Here is a 16,005-nt window from a genome sequence, read left to right as displayed (position 1 = left end):
ACAATGTTGACATGCTTTGAATATTGTTTTGCATCCACTTATGAATGTAAACTTCCCCGTGCATGTGTGAGAAATGACACATTAAATTATTATAGAACAGTGTTTTATATATGGCCCAATTATATCAGTGCAATAAAAAAAATAACACAAACAATGATGAACAGGCAACCTGACTTTATATTTCATGAATGGAAAAATCCAGTTAAAAACATCAAAATTGTAGTGTAAAACAAAGAAGCTTACACAGAAAATGAACTGAATGCAAGTACTTCAAATTAAAGTATCCCATTAAAGTAATCGTAAACAGCTCAAGTAGATTCAGATTTATGTGCTTTTTACATTAACGGATGAACTAGTCCAATGCTCTTCAGGATATAGAATGCATGGATTCTAGAACAAAATATTTCAAACATGATTTGCAGAAAACCTTCGAATACTCAACTGTTAAAGGAATAGTTCACACAAAAATGTACATTTGTTGACAGTTTTCTCACCCTCACGTCATCAAAGATGGTAGAGGAGTTTGTTTCTTCATCAGAACAGATTTGGAGAAATGTATCATTACATCACTTGCTCACCAATGGATCCTCTGCAGTGAATGGGTGCCGTCAGCTGATAAAAACATCACAATAATCTACACCACTCCAGTTCGTCAGTTAATGTCTTGTGAAGTAAAAAAAAAATCCATTATTATAAATAAATCCATCAAGACATTTTTCCTTTAAACCTGATTCCGGCTAAAAATATAGAGTACATATTATAGCTTTCTCCAGTGGAAAAAGTCATCTTGTCTGAATCAGGAGAGAAATATGCACAGATCAAGCATCGTTTACAAGCCAAACGTTTTATAAATAATTATGTGGTTGGATTTTGATGCGAGAGGAAAGGCATGGACTTTTCCAAGTGAGGAAGTGTTATGGATTATGGATATTTTAACTGAAAGCAATGGTTTAAAGTAAAAACCCTTTAGTGATGGATTTGTTTCTTACAAACACGCAGCTTTTCACATCACAAAAGTTTTGTGGATTTTTGGGATTTTTTTTTTATCAGCTGTTTGGACTCTCATTCTGCGGTGATAAACAAACAAACTCCTCTACACCTTGGATGACTTGAGGGTGAGTACACTTTCAGCAAATCTTCATTTTTACTTCATTCAACTTTTACTTTTAAGTACCGAAACAGAGGGTTCAGGCACTAGGTGGTGCTCTTGCTGCGTGTGGCAGGCGGTCTGACACTGCAGACACATGCATATGTCCGTTATGAGTTTAAAGCAGGGTCCAAGTGTTTTAAAGCCCCTCCCACCAGGTGTAAACTACCTGTGATGAGGACGTGTATGCTTACAGCCTCTCGAAGTGGAGCAGCTTTCGCGTTTATGCTAGGTTTAAGGGGTATGACACATTTATTTGGGTCGGACAGAACGGAGTCTCTTCCCTGACTGATCCACTGCAGGGCGCTGAGGATGCAGGGAAACACCAGTGTGTGGCTGTGTCTTTCTGCCACCAATGGCAAACCTCCTCCGATCAGAAGCTCCGCCTCTGGCTTCTCCTCCTGGCCATTCAGAACGCGCCAGCTCTGCTGGTTGTCCAAGCAACGTGTGAGCATGTTTTCCACGGAAACATTAAAGTTCTGTTGGTCTGAAAGATTACATTTACATTACATCTATGCATTTGGCAGATGCTTTTATCCAAAGCAAATTACGGTGCATTCAGGCTATAAATGGTTTTTTTTGTATTTTTTTTTTTTAAATCAGTTTTTATGCTTCCTGGGAATTGAACCCACAACCTTTTGGGCTATGCTCTACCACTGCGCCACCGGAACAAAGATAGATTAAATTAGCAAAATATCACTAAACTTTCTACATTGCCAAAAAAAAAAACTACTTTGTAATGCAGCATTTTAAATCAATATAATATCAGATTTTAGCCAAAAGTTCATGCAACATGTGTTGTGTAGTTAGCACGCTTTACAGTTTCTAACAAAGACTTTGGTCCTGAACCACTTAAAACATTTATCATCACCTCTTATTGATTGACTAGATCTCATATCATCATCATCTGCCTCTGGATCTCTTACACAGGACGATGACTGAAATAATCTCTTACCTGCATTACAGGTCGCTATGGCCTCTGTGATGTTTGGACAGAACACAGCAAAGTCAAAGTGACAGGGCTAAAAGAAAAAACAATCATTATAATACAAATAACCATGAGTCTGGTTAATTTAGCGCAGATTAAAATGATTAAAAAGGTGTGAACTGATAACTCACTATGAGCAGTTTAAGCATAGCGGCACAGTCTCTCTCTCCTGTAGCGTTGAATAAGAGGACCCTCAACACCGAACCCCTACAAACACAAAGAGCATTGAACACCAACACAAATTAACAACTGTCTGCTCTTGTCCATATTTACATTTATGCATTTAGCAGATGCTTTCATCCAAAGCGACTATACATTTTTATCAGTTCACAAATTCCCTGGGAATTAAACCCATGACCTGGCGTTGATAATGAACGGTAAAGACCATGCTCTACTGTCTGTGTCCCTGGCTCTGAATACAAATGAAAGAGTAAGGTTTTCTCACCCAGTATTTTTCTCATGTTGTGGTGTGACTTCATTGAACCAGCGGACACAAGCCAGCATGCTTCGAGTAGTATGAGCTCCATCCAGGAAATACGTCACAGGACCGTGTTTTAGTGTCTGATTGCGCCCAGGCCACTCAGTCTCTGCAAGACCTTTGAAAACATATGTACACATACAAAAGCTGCAATTACTAAATCACTACGACTCTCATAAGACAATGAACCCCAGATTTCTTCATGGGTAATAACCTCAAAATAAGTGTACTGAAAGTCACTTTGGATAAAAGTGACCGGAATAACTATGTTGCCTTCTAAAAGTTTAATTTTAAGGCAACATCAAATGTATCCTTCATAGTAAAAAGGCAATACCAGAATGCCTTGCATTGAGAATATAGAGAACAATTAACCAAATCCATTGGGAGGCCTTAAAAGTCCTTTATATGTAGACTTCTATAACCACATAAATCACATCCCTGTTTCTTGCTTGTTGCTGCCTATGTAGGCTATACTAAATCAATCAAAAAAGTTCCATAAGGGTTAAAACGTTGTCTGAGAAGGTAGCTACCTATGTAGTCAGCATACATCAAGGCAGTTCACTAGGTTTCAGAACAGAGCTTTTAATTGGGGTGTATAGCGTGTAGTTTCTAGACCTTTGATCATTGTAGGACTAGGCTTGAACACTGGAGCTGAACTCACACCGCTGAACTCTACTGGAGATGACGCAGGATCTGAGAAACAAACAGCTGATTAAAAACACAAACAGATATGTGAACTAACCCATAGACAGTCAGAAACACACACCTGTGAGGAAGTGTCTCTGCAGCCAGGTGTGTGAGAGCTGTAGAGCCAGAGAAGCATTACTGCGCTGATGGTGGCCAGCTAGACCCAAGCTGAGCAAACCCTCGCTCTCATACTCCTCCAGATCAGGACACACTGATAACGAACACTGAGAGGGAAAAAGAGCAATGTGAGAAAATTAGCTGCATTCTGAATTGAATCTGTAGTATATTCATATTTCTCACCCCAATTTCTTGTGCCCTCTCTTGAAGCACATTCATCGGCCCATCAGGTTGTTTGACTGTGAATGCAGGAACTCCTAGCTGCAATAAACACGTTCACTGAAAAACTTCCAACATGCAAAATTTCACACAACAGCCACAAATATTCACCTTGAAAATCCCTCCTTTCTGCCAAGCAATTTTCTCAATGGTGTCTCCCAGTATGCTGGTGTGGTCTATGCCCAAAGAGGAGATGCCACACACCCAGGGACGCCTAAAAAACAACAACATTGAAATAAATTAATCCTCAATTATCTTCCAAGTGGAGTGTATCATTTCTGTGCAATTAGCAGCACCAAATACAATGATATATTTGATAATGATAGTTTCAACATAAACGTCCTTCTAAATAGTTGTGATCTTGAAAAATCATAGATGTTACACACATCACCTTTAACCATGTCACTTCATCCCTCGACAACCTTTCCCATTTTAATACAGGATTTGTAGGTTAAAATGGAAGAATGCACATGGAAGTGTTTATGCAACTTTGTGGTGAATTTCTAGAGGAATAGTTCACTTCAAAATTAAAATTAGCTGAAAATGCACTCACCCTCGGGTCATCCAAGATGTAGATGAGTTTGCACACATTCACTGCAGAGATCCAATGGTGAGCAAGTGATGTAATGCTACATTTCCCCAAATCTGTTCCATTGAACAAGCAAACTCATCTACATCTTGGATGGCCTGAGGGTGAGTGAATTCGATTTTTTTTGTATAAAATACTGGAAAGGAAATTGTATGTACGTAAAATACATGTGTTTTTGACTAAAGTTGTTATTATTGGCTCTTACTGAGAATAAGATCATATAAAATGCGGAGTGATTTCTTGATTTTTATAACCATTGCTTGGTTCATGTGGTCAGTCATGACTGATAGAATCAACTAAACTCATGAAGAATGCTGATCAGTGATTGGTTGATATGAGAGGAATGTCACGCTTGAGTAATAAGCCAGACGAACACTGTTTAATGGATGTCACACTAGAATAATGTGGCACAAAGAGTATTAGACATGCTACACTGAAGCAGACGAGAGAGAGACAGTAAAATCTCTGATTTGAATAGTGCCGTGTTACCCGATTATATTGGTGCAGTCATAAGCTCCACCGATCCCAACCTCAATGACTGCCAAATCAACCTGCACAGAGGCAGAGACAAAGACAGAGAGAGTTTTGGTCAAGGTTTATAATAAAAGACAAGTGTCAATGATCTTCAGACAAAAGGATTAAACTTTGACATTGCAGATAACAAAGTTCTAAACAAAACAGCAGTAGATGTAATATAGAGATGTAATATATATGTATACAGAGTTAATGTAATATAGATCAGAAATGTTCCTCACCTTCTCCTTCAGAAAAACATTAAAGGCCAAGATGGTGAGAAAGCGGAAATAAGCAGGCATGCTGCCGCCATGGGCATCCTGAAAGGTTGAACACAAAATAAAAAGTTTGTCTTTGGTTATTACTCGTATCACGGCTGTGCTTGCATGGATGCAGATGTTCAAAAGAGACATCTTAACAAAAGCCACTGTCTCCTTCCTCACATGATTGGCATGCTGTTGCGATTATCCAGTTACATGGCCAGATGCCTCACATTTACACTTAACACAATTAACATTGAACAGATGCAAACATGGTTGAGCAGCCAGTGTCAAACATGCACTTCTTTCATGGGAATTAAAGCCTTGGAGCTCAAGACATAGAGAAACAAACCAGATCATTGTTTAAAGCTACCACAAAGTTCACAAATGCAGAAGTAAACCTTCCTCAGAAGTAAAAAGCTTGGACATGAACATATTCACCCACAGCAGCGAATAAAGGAATTAAATTTTTTATAATTAAATTTTTCCCTGAAGGTTTCTTGCATCCAAAAGCATTCATAAAACTATAAATGCAATTATTAATACGTGCAAACATTAATATATCCATATCACAATCACTATTGTGTTTGGCTAAGCTCCACATATCCGCATATTTCACACCGTCATCATATGTTACATGTTCAGGATTGTGTCATAACATCATGATTTATAACGGAGCCATTTTTACCATTCGTTTTTATAAATGGTCTGGTATATAAACAACTTGGGAAGATGTTTGACTAGTGAATGTCATAGAATGCCTACATTGTATATTGACTTAAAAATACCATCCATCTCACCTTCGTCTCCTCCAGTCGACAATACACCTGCCAGAAGTATTTGGTGAACAGCTCTTTTCCTAGTGGCTGCCCGTTGATTCGGATTCGCTCTCTCACTTGCACCAAATGAGGTGAACTAAAAAGAGGATACAGAAAACAAACAACACACAAATCAAGCTACACAATAAAGATAACACAGAAAATGTAATGACTTTACTATAGTGTTTAAGCCCCAAAAAAGTCTTGCTGTGAACAATGGTCAATGATTATGTAAATCATTAAGCTTAAGCTAAAGTTCAATAAAACCTAGGACAGACTGATTACATCATTTGCATGGTAATACTGAAGTGACACAGCTTTCCTTGTTACTCAGAGAGCTGGTTTATTGAAAGTTCAGCATGAACTCGCTTACATGTGCATGCATGAATAAACGGTGGAGTTGTCCAACACTGATTTAAAAACCCTGCCGCTCCCATAATCACTACAGAATAACTATAAACGCATTCATCTTCAAATACTGAATTATTTTGACCGGTTGTAATACCTGTAGAATCCAGTCCGGAAGCCATACTTTCTCAAAATCTGTTCTGTAAAGGCACAAGTTGAACCCTAAAAAAAATATTTTTATATTTTCTGCATTTCGTTCAACTTTTATAACTTGATTCAGTGTTTAATTGCTCGGTGAACTGGCTTACCTTTCCTTTTGTTCCAGTCACGTGAATAATATTAAGACGATCAAGTTCTTCTGCCTGAGGACAGACAGGACACATCAGCACATTTTGAATGATTATTTACAAAATAACACGTTGAGACAAGGAACAACTTGTTTTCACAAAGTGAAGATGATGCTGATGTGCGGTCACAGTAAAGCATATGTTTAGTATTTACAATGGCAATAATTTGTTTTCAAATTTTGCAATCAAAATCAAAAATTGCTATACAGTTTTAATAATTGTAATATTTTGAGTCTTTTGTTTTTAATTAATTTGTTAAATAAATGTAAAGCAGTTAGGCTCACCGTTCACTTGCTAAGACTCAATCTTTTTTTTTCTGCCTGCCGAAGTGCAAAAAAATAAATAAATACATAAAAATATAAAGAGGAAATATTTCAACAATTAAGTACTTTTCATTTATACTGTATTTAATTCTCGGGATTTTTCCAAGTTTAGGCATTACCACATTATTATTTAATATACAAAAATATACATAGACTAATAGACTAAAACAAGAAATGTAAAAGTAGCTCAGTTTGAATAGTTAATTACAAAAACATTTAAATACAGTTATTTACATAACGATAAAAAATTCTCAACAAATCAAAATGAGAAAGAAATAGGGATGGAACGGTTCACAAAAAAAAGAACTGAACTGTATGGTTCTCCACACATGGTTCGGAACGTGCTAGGACCGCGGTTCAACATAAATTTGACAAGCATCTGTAATATGGTTTGCAATAACACATCAAACAGACAGGGTTCGGCTAATGTGTTTCTGTTGATGGATGTGCATTCTGGTTTCCCAAACATTATAATAACTGCTAAAAAAAAAAAAACGTGGACAAACCATTCACTCTGTTCAATGCGAATGCCATATGCTGGAATATTCCGTCATCACCCGGGTGCTGACAGCGCGTGAGACCTGAACAGCACACGGTGATATCAGTGTTTAAACTAAACTCTTGTAAGCTTTGGCAGTTTAAACATTTAAGAGTCAAAGGACGCGAGTTCGAGCGCTGTGACAAAATTTGTGCGTGCACTTATTCGAAGCGCGCACACCTCAGAACAAGGACAAATATTAAGCTCTCTCTGAAATATTGTGTTTAAATAGACAAATTCAAACTAAAATTATGTCAAAATGTCCGGTTGAATGTAGGCCTAATGTATCAGTGCATTCTCTTTAAGTGGCGGCACTTTCTTAATATTAATCAAACAGCAACAACAAATAAATCACTCACTGCTCCTGATTGAAAAGCTAATTTTTTCTTTAATTAGGGCTTGGCGATAAATCGATTTTATCGATTAACTCGAATCTGTAGTTTATTTAGCAGATTTTTTTTTTTAAGTCAGGAGCGTCATGGTTCTCTAGTATAGTATAAAAAAATAAATGAAAAAAATAAAAACAATTAACCTTAAGGTCTTTCCAGCATTAAGGTAATACTATTTTGGTTTTTTTATCATCTTGGCTACAAATTTGATTGGTAAATGATAAAGAATGATATCTCCTTTTGTATTGCATTGCATATGACAGATTGATAAAAAGACATGCCATTTGTGACTAGATGTAACTTTTGTTACTTTGCTGTTTACAATGGCAGCGCCTGCCATCTGGTCTTTTTGGCTTGTTTCTGATTGCACTTTAACCCCAAGGGGGAAATCCAGATCAAATCCCAGAAGGTAAAATCAAAACAAATCAAAAAGTTAAAACTTGTTTTGAACATATTCTTTGTCATCTGAATATTGATTTTAAGTAAAAAAAAAAAAATCAGGGATATTTTTGGGACCATATCGCCCAGCCCTAACTTCAATAAAGATTCACATCTAATTCATACAGTCAAATATGCAATGCTGTTTTACATTATCACTTTATTCAATATCTGTACCATTACCTAATGTTAGACCTGCCTAAAAAAAAAAAAAAATGAAAATCACTTTTAATTGTATCTCCACTGTATTGTATTTTAGGTGTTGCTTGTAGTTAGATAAAGTTGAAACCAGATATTTAGTCAAGTCTGCTTTATCGTCAATTCTCTCACATGTAAAGTACATACATACAGAGAATTGAAATTGCGTTACTCTCAGACCCTTGGTGCATACAGATAACACTAACAGTAGAGCCTTAAAAATAAGGGCATGTAATGGCGAAATTGGTACGAAGAACTGTGGATTTTCACTGGTATCGGTACCGAATACTGAAATTGTGGTACCGTGACAACACTAGTTTAAAAGTACACTTGTTGATGTAGGCAGTGACAGTCTCCGAGTACTCTTGGAGGTCTGTGGGGTGTTGCTGCTTGAACACATTCCAGTCAGTGGTGTCAAAGCATTCTTGAAGAGCCTCTGACGACCCTTCCGGCCACGATTGAATCTGGTTTTGAACTGGTTTGTTGACTTCAATGAGCGGTCTGTATGCAGGCATTAGCATGACAGTGATGTGGTCTGAGGCACCGAGATGGGGGGGGGGGGGGGGGTGTAAGCTGCTCTCTGTGCGTTGTAAACAAAATCTAAAATGTTATTACCTCGTGTTGGAAAGTTAATGTGTTGGTGTATTTTTGGAAACACGCTCTTTAAGCCTGAATGGTTGAAATCCCCCGCTATGATGAGAAAAGCATCAGGGTGGGCTGTCTGCTGCTCACTGATGTGCAGGTTAGGGATGTTGCGGTGACGGATTTTTTCCACCGGTTAATCGATGTGTAAAAAAAACGGTAATCCCGGTGTCACCGGGGTTGCGTGTCGGGGATTTCGGGAGGCCGAAAATGCGGTCGTGCAGACGTGCACACGTCTCAATTTACTTTCATTTTAATTAGCGGCAATTCAGTAGCATTTGTTTGAATTAATCATGGGTTAATTTATTTTATTCTTAATAAAAATACACAAAACAATAAAGACACTCGCTTGTATTACACACATCTTTATTGCAAAATGAATAACTTAACACACCATGCAAAAACTAAACGAAAGCACTTATGAAACACCTTTAAAGTGCATTTATTAACAAAACGAACCACTGCACACATCGTGCAAGTATCAAACAAGACTCGTTAAATAATTATAAATATTCGTTAAATAAAGTGCCTGCCTTTTTCAGCAAAAAAAAAAAAAAAAAAAAAAAAAAAAAAAACCGCACAACCATCGAATATGAAACGAACGTACATCAAAAACTTCGTTAAATAAGGTAGCCTACCCGAATAATCGAGGACACTTAAGTGCAAAAAAAAAAAAAACGAATATAAATTAAACTCACGTTAAGCTGTTAAAAAAAAAAAAAAAAAAAAAAAAAAGTAGGCCTATTAACTGCATACACCGTACAAAAAAAATTATAAATGGGCTAAATGAGAAACAATAAGCGAAAAACCTTCTTTTTAAATTGCAACAGTTCGCTTTGAAACCAGATCTTCCGCCATCCTTTGCCAGTTAGCTCGCCTCACTCTCCTCAAATTAGTGATGCACCGAAATGAAAATTCTTGGCCGAAACCGAAAACCGAAAAAGAGAAAACCAAGGCCGAAAACCGAAACCGAAAGAAATTATGCCAATTATTCCATTGCATTTATTGCTATGACCATGTACTAACTTTACTAAAATTAAGACATTGCAATTGCATAAATTAATATTAAAGTTTCAAAGATAATTACAATTACATAAATTATAAAAAACATAAAAATACATAATTACAAATTATGCAATATTTATTAAGCACATTGCAACAATGCACAGTATAAAATAAAATTCAAACTAAAAATGTATCCCACTCATGTGAATATTAAATAATAATGTACAGGCCTACAGAAAGGTTTTAAAATGAACTGTTCTCTCATAAAAACAAAGTGCATTTAGGTGAAGTGCATTTGAAATTGTTCTCTGTAGGACTAGAAAGTGCATTACTTCTCCAGTAGGCAAGACTGTTATCACTTCTGGGGATGGGGACTTCAGACAGATAACCATCTAGCTGTTGAGCAGTTGAGCTTGTCATCTGCCTGACATTTGAGAAATATTTGAGAGAGTGTATTTAAATAGGGGCAGGGCATAAATAATTTGTTTTATCAAATTAAAGCAGAAATATGGCTACAATCTGATATTATGTATGTATATGTATATATATATATATATGTGTGTGTGTGTGTGTGTGTGTGTGTATATATATATATATATATATATATATATATATATATATATATATATATATATATAGGCTACTGTAAATAAAATGTCACATATATAGTAGCCTAAGAACTAGAACAATAGCCAATGTATTATTATTTGAGGCACTTTCTTGCAGAATTTCACTGAAAATATCAGACAACGAGGGTGAATGCCAAGAGACGAGTCTTTTTTCCGCGCTCTGATCTGTCTCCTGCGCTTGGCGCTTCTCCGTCTCCACGCGGGTTCTCCGCATCCAGCGCGGCCTGTATCATTTCTCGTGCGCGCTGCCTTATTTCCGCATCCAAGTAATGATCTTTATAACGCGTATCAAGCACATTCGCGATGAAGTGCAGAGGATCCGAAAAGATCTCAGTGAGACGTGTGCTAACAGACTCTATAAGACTGTACCTTTCTTTGTTCTCACTTCGTGGACCGTCTCAATCTCTTTGTTAGGAGACGCTTTAGTGCTGCGAATAAAGGAATAAGAAGAGAGGGAATGTTCTCACTGGTGTGAAGTGAATGTCGCGGGGAGCTCGTGGTCTGCGCTATGCAGGTGCACGTTCAGGTCGCCGTTTCTGTTTGCGTCATCATCACAACATTTCGGCCGTGTTGTTTCGGTGATAAAAGTCTTTCGGCCAAAAACCGAAAATGCTCTTTTGGACCATTTTCGGCCGAAAATCTTCGGTGGCCGAATATTCGGTGCATCCCTACCTCAAATGATAAATGAAATCGGACACCTGCTGCTTTACTGCGGCGCTCGTTCCACTTACGCTAAATTACGAAGGCACGTAGTCACTAACTGAATTAAGTGCTTTATCGCTATAGGCTAAAACTTCAACACGATGGGGACGGTGCCGGTGGTCAAGTGCTATGACCGGTAGGTGGGTTAAACACAGTGTATCACCGGTAACACCGACTATCGCAACAAGCCTAGTGCAGGTGCAGGTCATTTAGTGCTTTGTTCCTGTTGCTGTTGATGTTTTTCGGGGCAATGTAAACCGAAATGAGCAGTATGGCAGTATGTTCCCTCAGCAGATAGAACGGCCGGCACTTAATCATAAACTCCACCAGGGATGAACAGTGTTTGCAGATCACAACAGCATCGCAGCACCACGCATCATTGATGTAAACACAAAGCCCGCAGTCGCAGGTTTTTCCTCCCGCGACGAGAGCTCTGTCCGCTCGATAGCATGTCAGCTGAATAGCGCCATCTGGAACGCTGTTGCTAAGCCATGTTTCCGTGAGCACAAAAACACAACAGTCTCTTACAGTCCTCTGAGTTGAACGTAGTATTCGGATGTAGTACAGTTTATTGCCCAAAGAGCGTACGTTAGCCAGTACGATGGTGGGGATAGATGGCTTGTGTGGGTTAGCCTTTAGCCTAGCCCAGATACCTCTTCTGCTTCCCCTCATGCCACTTGTGGTGCCTCCGCTGTGGAGCAGACCGAGGTCCCGCAGCTCTTCGGCGTGCATGGAGTTTAACTCAAAAAATTTGGTTCTGCTGAAATCCAGCAGCAACTCACGGCTGTATGTGCACTTAAATACAAGTAGACGTGTGACTCACAGGACAATAAAAAAAAACACACAAAACACCGTTCTGTCGGGAGCGAGCGAAGCCGCTGCATGTGGATGGGCCACCATCGTTAATGTCGTTTACATGCACTTCAGAAAAAAAAAAAAAACCACTTTCTTTATGGTCATATATTAAATCAGAGTAAACTTTTTATTTTTAGATAAAAAAACATTAAAAAAATTTGCATTTGTTAAAATGTCAGAATCGATTGAGGGAGAATTTTTATGGTTTTTTTTATCAGTTTCATCAAAGGCAGAAGTATACACATACACTTCCTTAGTATTTGGTAGAATTGCCCGAAACGGTTTCACTTGGTCCAAATTTTTTGGGTCTCCTTCCACAAGCTTTCTACAATAGTTTGCTAGAATTTTGGCCCACTCCTCTTGACAGAACTGGTTCAGGTTTGTAGGCCTTCTTGCTCACTCTTGCCTTTTCAGATTTTTGTCCCCATGTGCAGTTGCAAACTGTAGTCTGGCATTTTTTATGGTGGTTTTGAAGTAATGTCCTTCTCCTCCCAGAGTTACCTTTCAGCTCGTGGTGGTACAGGACTCACTTACTGTGGATAATGACGCGGTCTTAGCAGTTTGTCCTGGGGTTGATTCGCACATTTCGCACCAAAAAAACGTTCCTCTCTGGGACTCTGAATCGGTCTCCTTCCTGAGCGGTATGATGGTTGTACATTGCCATGTTTTTTTTATACTTGCTTATTATTGTATGAACGTGGGCCCTTCAGGCATCTGGAAATTGCACCTAAGGATAAGCCACTCTTGTGGAGGTCCACTATTCTTTTCTTGAGGTCTTGGTTGATTTTGCTTGATTTTCCCATGATGTCAAAGAAAGAGGCTCTCTGTTTGAGGTGTGCCTTTATATGCATCCACAGGTGTGCCACCAATTAACTCAAATGGAATCCATTAACCTATCAGAAGATTCTTAAGCTCAGAATGGAATCATCTGGAGTTTAACTTAGTGCATGTATACTTCTGACTTTGATGAAAGTGTTAAGAAAAATAGATTTAAATTCCCCCGGCTCATTTCTGACATTTAACAAATGCAAAAAATGTTTATACGTTTACACTGATTTAAAGTATGACAGCAAAGAACAAAAAAGTTTGTGTGTTTGTCTGAAGTGTTTGTAAAGATTATTCTTATTGTCTTTGTTTTTATTTGACAGTAGTTTCTCCCTAAACATAGCACATACCAAACCATCCTGAAACCGTGATACAAACCGAACCGTGAGTAAGTTGAACCGTTCCTCTCCTAGAAAATAACTAATTTTCACTTATACAGAACTAACTTATGTTTTTTTGTCCATCAAGTTAAAATTTAATGACACTGAAATTCAAAAATGTATAATTTTTACACAATAGTGACTTAATTCATTAAAACACTTTTTTTCCCCAATACAGAAATTGTATATTATCCACTCACAGATCTCTTAAACGGCCAAGGATGAATATATACTGGCTGTGACATATCAAAATAACAGCAGATTTATCGAAATAAATAGTGGTCTATCGGTTGTTTGTACAGTTACTGTGATATAAAAATCACTCATACAGTGACATTATGATTTTGGTCATGCAGTCCACTCCAATCATGATTTTTTCAGTGTTGTGAAGCTGATACCTTGAGTCCTGCCCGCTGGAGGAAGCCTCTCATGGCCTGCAGCTGGAGCTGAGGATGACCTCTCTCTCTCTTCACCTGCTCCAATGCGCTGGCGTTCGTCTGGAGGGTGTTGAGCGTGCAAACCGCATCCTGGAAGACATTCATAATGCTACAAGATCTCAAAGACTTCATGCCATCTCAAACACTAGCTCTGAAGCTCATGACACATCCAATCCTGATTTATAACTCGCAATTTAAGTGCTGGAAGTAATTCTGAGCTGATATTCAGATAAAATGTCCATGTAAAGCTCTTTACTCTTTCAAAGTAAGATGAGGTTAATTTAGTCCTGACACCATAAAAATTCATGGGAAATCCCAGAAAAAATAAAAATTTTAAAAGGTTTAATAAATGTGAATATTAAAACACTTTCATTATATTAAGATAACTTCTATTCTACTACTATTCTACATATATATATATTTCCTATATTTTGAATATAAGAGATATAGGTTTAAAAAAAATGTAAATGCAAATGATTAGAACCTCAAATTATTCAATTTCTAATAACACTTAGAAGATTTCACTTAGGTCAGATTTTACCTCTACTTGATCAAATGTCATTTAATTCTCAAATATTACACAATGATATTAAACATATAAACATAATGACACAATAAGCTTAATGAATGAAATGGAGATCTTCTCTTCTACACTCATATATTTAATCCTCTGTTATGCTGCCTGAGCACATGGCCTTTAATAAAGTATAATAACTAGCGTCTATTTTGTATGTTAATACTTATAACTACTAGTAAATATTCCATTTGTGACTTGCCGTGCCTTACTTACACAATTATTCAATACATACTAGTACTAAGTTACATGTCTTTGCTATCATCCAAACAGTGACAACGTTCTATTCATTTGTTATTGGTAACAACTTGTAACAGTGGCTTGTAACTACTGGGAAAGTGAATAGAAACAAAGAAATACGTAGTATATCCTAAATAAGTGCGAACAGAATTAAGCTATGCGTAAATGCTTGCTTTCAGAATATCTGTTGAACTCAATGGAATACACTTGATCTCACGTGCGCACATTACGCGAAAAAAATTTGCCGCTCTAGTTTGTTTTTAAACTCTAACGGCTGATGTAACGATCGTCACAGATGAATCATCCGCGTACGCTGGGTGGATTTACAGCGTAATTACAACCGAGCCCAAAAATAAAACTACCAGGCAAAAGTCCAAACAAAAGTGCACAAACTCAACAGTTATTATTAATAATTTCCATGCAATCGCATAACATATGGACGCATGCTTTACCTGATAATCCATTCTTCGGAAGCGCGGAGCAGTTTTAGTACTCGAGAACTTTACTGACAGCTCGGCAATTTTGGTCCAGTGTCGGTTACGCGCGGAGGCTTCGGTACACGCGCGTAAACGCTCCAGCACGCGGGACACACGCAGCATGGTGACCCGGGAAGTGCAGGAAGCAGCTCCAAATTTGGTGAGTTTTCCTGTCAATATGGTACTCTGGCGTCATGCCACGCCTCCTTCCTTACCGTACAGATTTCACAACTGTTTACTTTCGCCAGTGCGAGTGACAACAATTTGGTGTCTTAAAGTAACCAGGCTGCGCATTCATGAGCTCAGAGAAATACGCCGCGCTGCAGAGATTCATGTTATAAATCTGGATTTCTCTGGGTTGCCATGCAGTGCTGCTATTAAACGCTTCTCAAGTGTCAGCTGTCTTCGAGAGCCAGCAAAAACGTAGTACTGCGCATGCGCGCTCTCGCTTATAACGCAGCACCGCCACCTATTGGACAGAACTGGATATCAATCAGCTCTGATATCATGTTCTGATATCATTAGCAATTAGTTGATTAATTAATTCATTCGGTTCATCAACAATATGATAATTGAAATCATGAAAACGTAAAAATTGGAAGGAAACGTAACTGCTTCATTTTTTTTTAAAATTGAAATAACATTAATTTTGTTAATTTGATTAACAAAATGTAATTTAACATTTATTATTTAAATGTAATATTTAATTGATTTAACACATTATTTTTATTAGTTAATAAAATTAAATACTAAATTATTTTATAACATTTTAAATTAAAATCAAATGTTGTGACATTTAAATTAACATTAACGTATAATAGTATTCACAATCAGGGCGCAAAG

General features: G+C 37.6%; 1 protein-coding gene across 1 annotated transcript; it reads right to left on the bottom strand.

Annotated features, from left to right (window-relative positions):
• Nucleotides 1-1,141: 1,141 nt before the first annotated feature.
• LOC132130826 (folylpolyglutamate synthase, mitochondrial-like) lies at nt 1,142-15,571 on the bottom strand. Its single transcript, XM_059542646.1, has 15 exons — nt 15,139-15,571; nt 13,834-13,962; nt 6,473-6,526; nt 6,322-6,386; nt 5,799-5,913; nt 4,981-5,058; nt 4,715-4,776; nt 3,748-3,850; nt 3,601-3,678; nt 3,380-3,524; nt 3,229-3,306; nt 2,581-2,731; nt 2,267-2,342; nt 2,103-2,169; nt 1,142-1,634 (listed from the first exon to the last, which is right to left on the bottom strand). Exons 1-15 carry the CDS (start codon nt 15,283-15,285, stop codon nt 1,258-1,260), a joined length of 1,725 nt encoding a protein of 574 aa, XP_059398629.1. The 5' UTR covers nt 15,286-15,571; the 3' UTR covers nt 1,142-1,257.
• Between the last annotated feature and the right edge of the window lie 434 nt (nt 15,572-16,005).

This window comes from Carassius carassius, chromosome 47 (assembly GCF_963082965.1).
Source record: "Carassius carassius chromosome 47, fCarCar2.1, whole genome shotgun sequence".
In the NCBI taxonomy this organism is placed as follows: Eukaryota; Metazoa; Chordata; class Actinopteri; order Cypriniformes; family Cyprinidae; genus Carassius; species Carassius carassius.
The sequence above is the reverse complement of the archived record's forward strand: the minus strand, read 5'-3'. Positions and strand labels throughout refer to the sequence as shown.

What these genes read in the sequence shown, in the direction of transcription:
- LOC132130826 (XM_059542646.1), bottom strand. Translation starts at nt 15,285, where the DNA reads ATGCTGCGTGTGTCCCGCGTGCTGGAGCGTTTACGCGCGTGTACCGAA. An exon ending in GTCGACTGGAGGAGACGAAG is followed by an intron (nt 5,059 to 5,798) that starts GTGAGATGGATG and finishes TCAACCTTTCAG; the next exon opens with GATGCCCATGGCGGCAGCAT. An exon ending in TAGTCCTACAATGATCAAAG is followed by an intron (nt 2,732 to 3,228) that starts GTCTAGAAACTA and finishes ATGTTTTCAAAG; the next exon opens with GTCTTGCAGAGACTGAGTGG.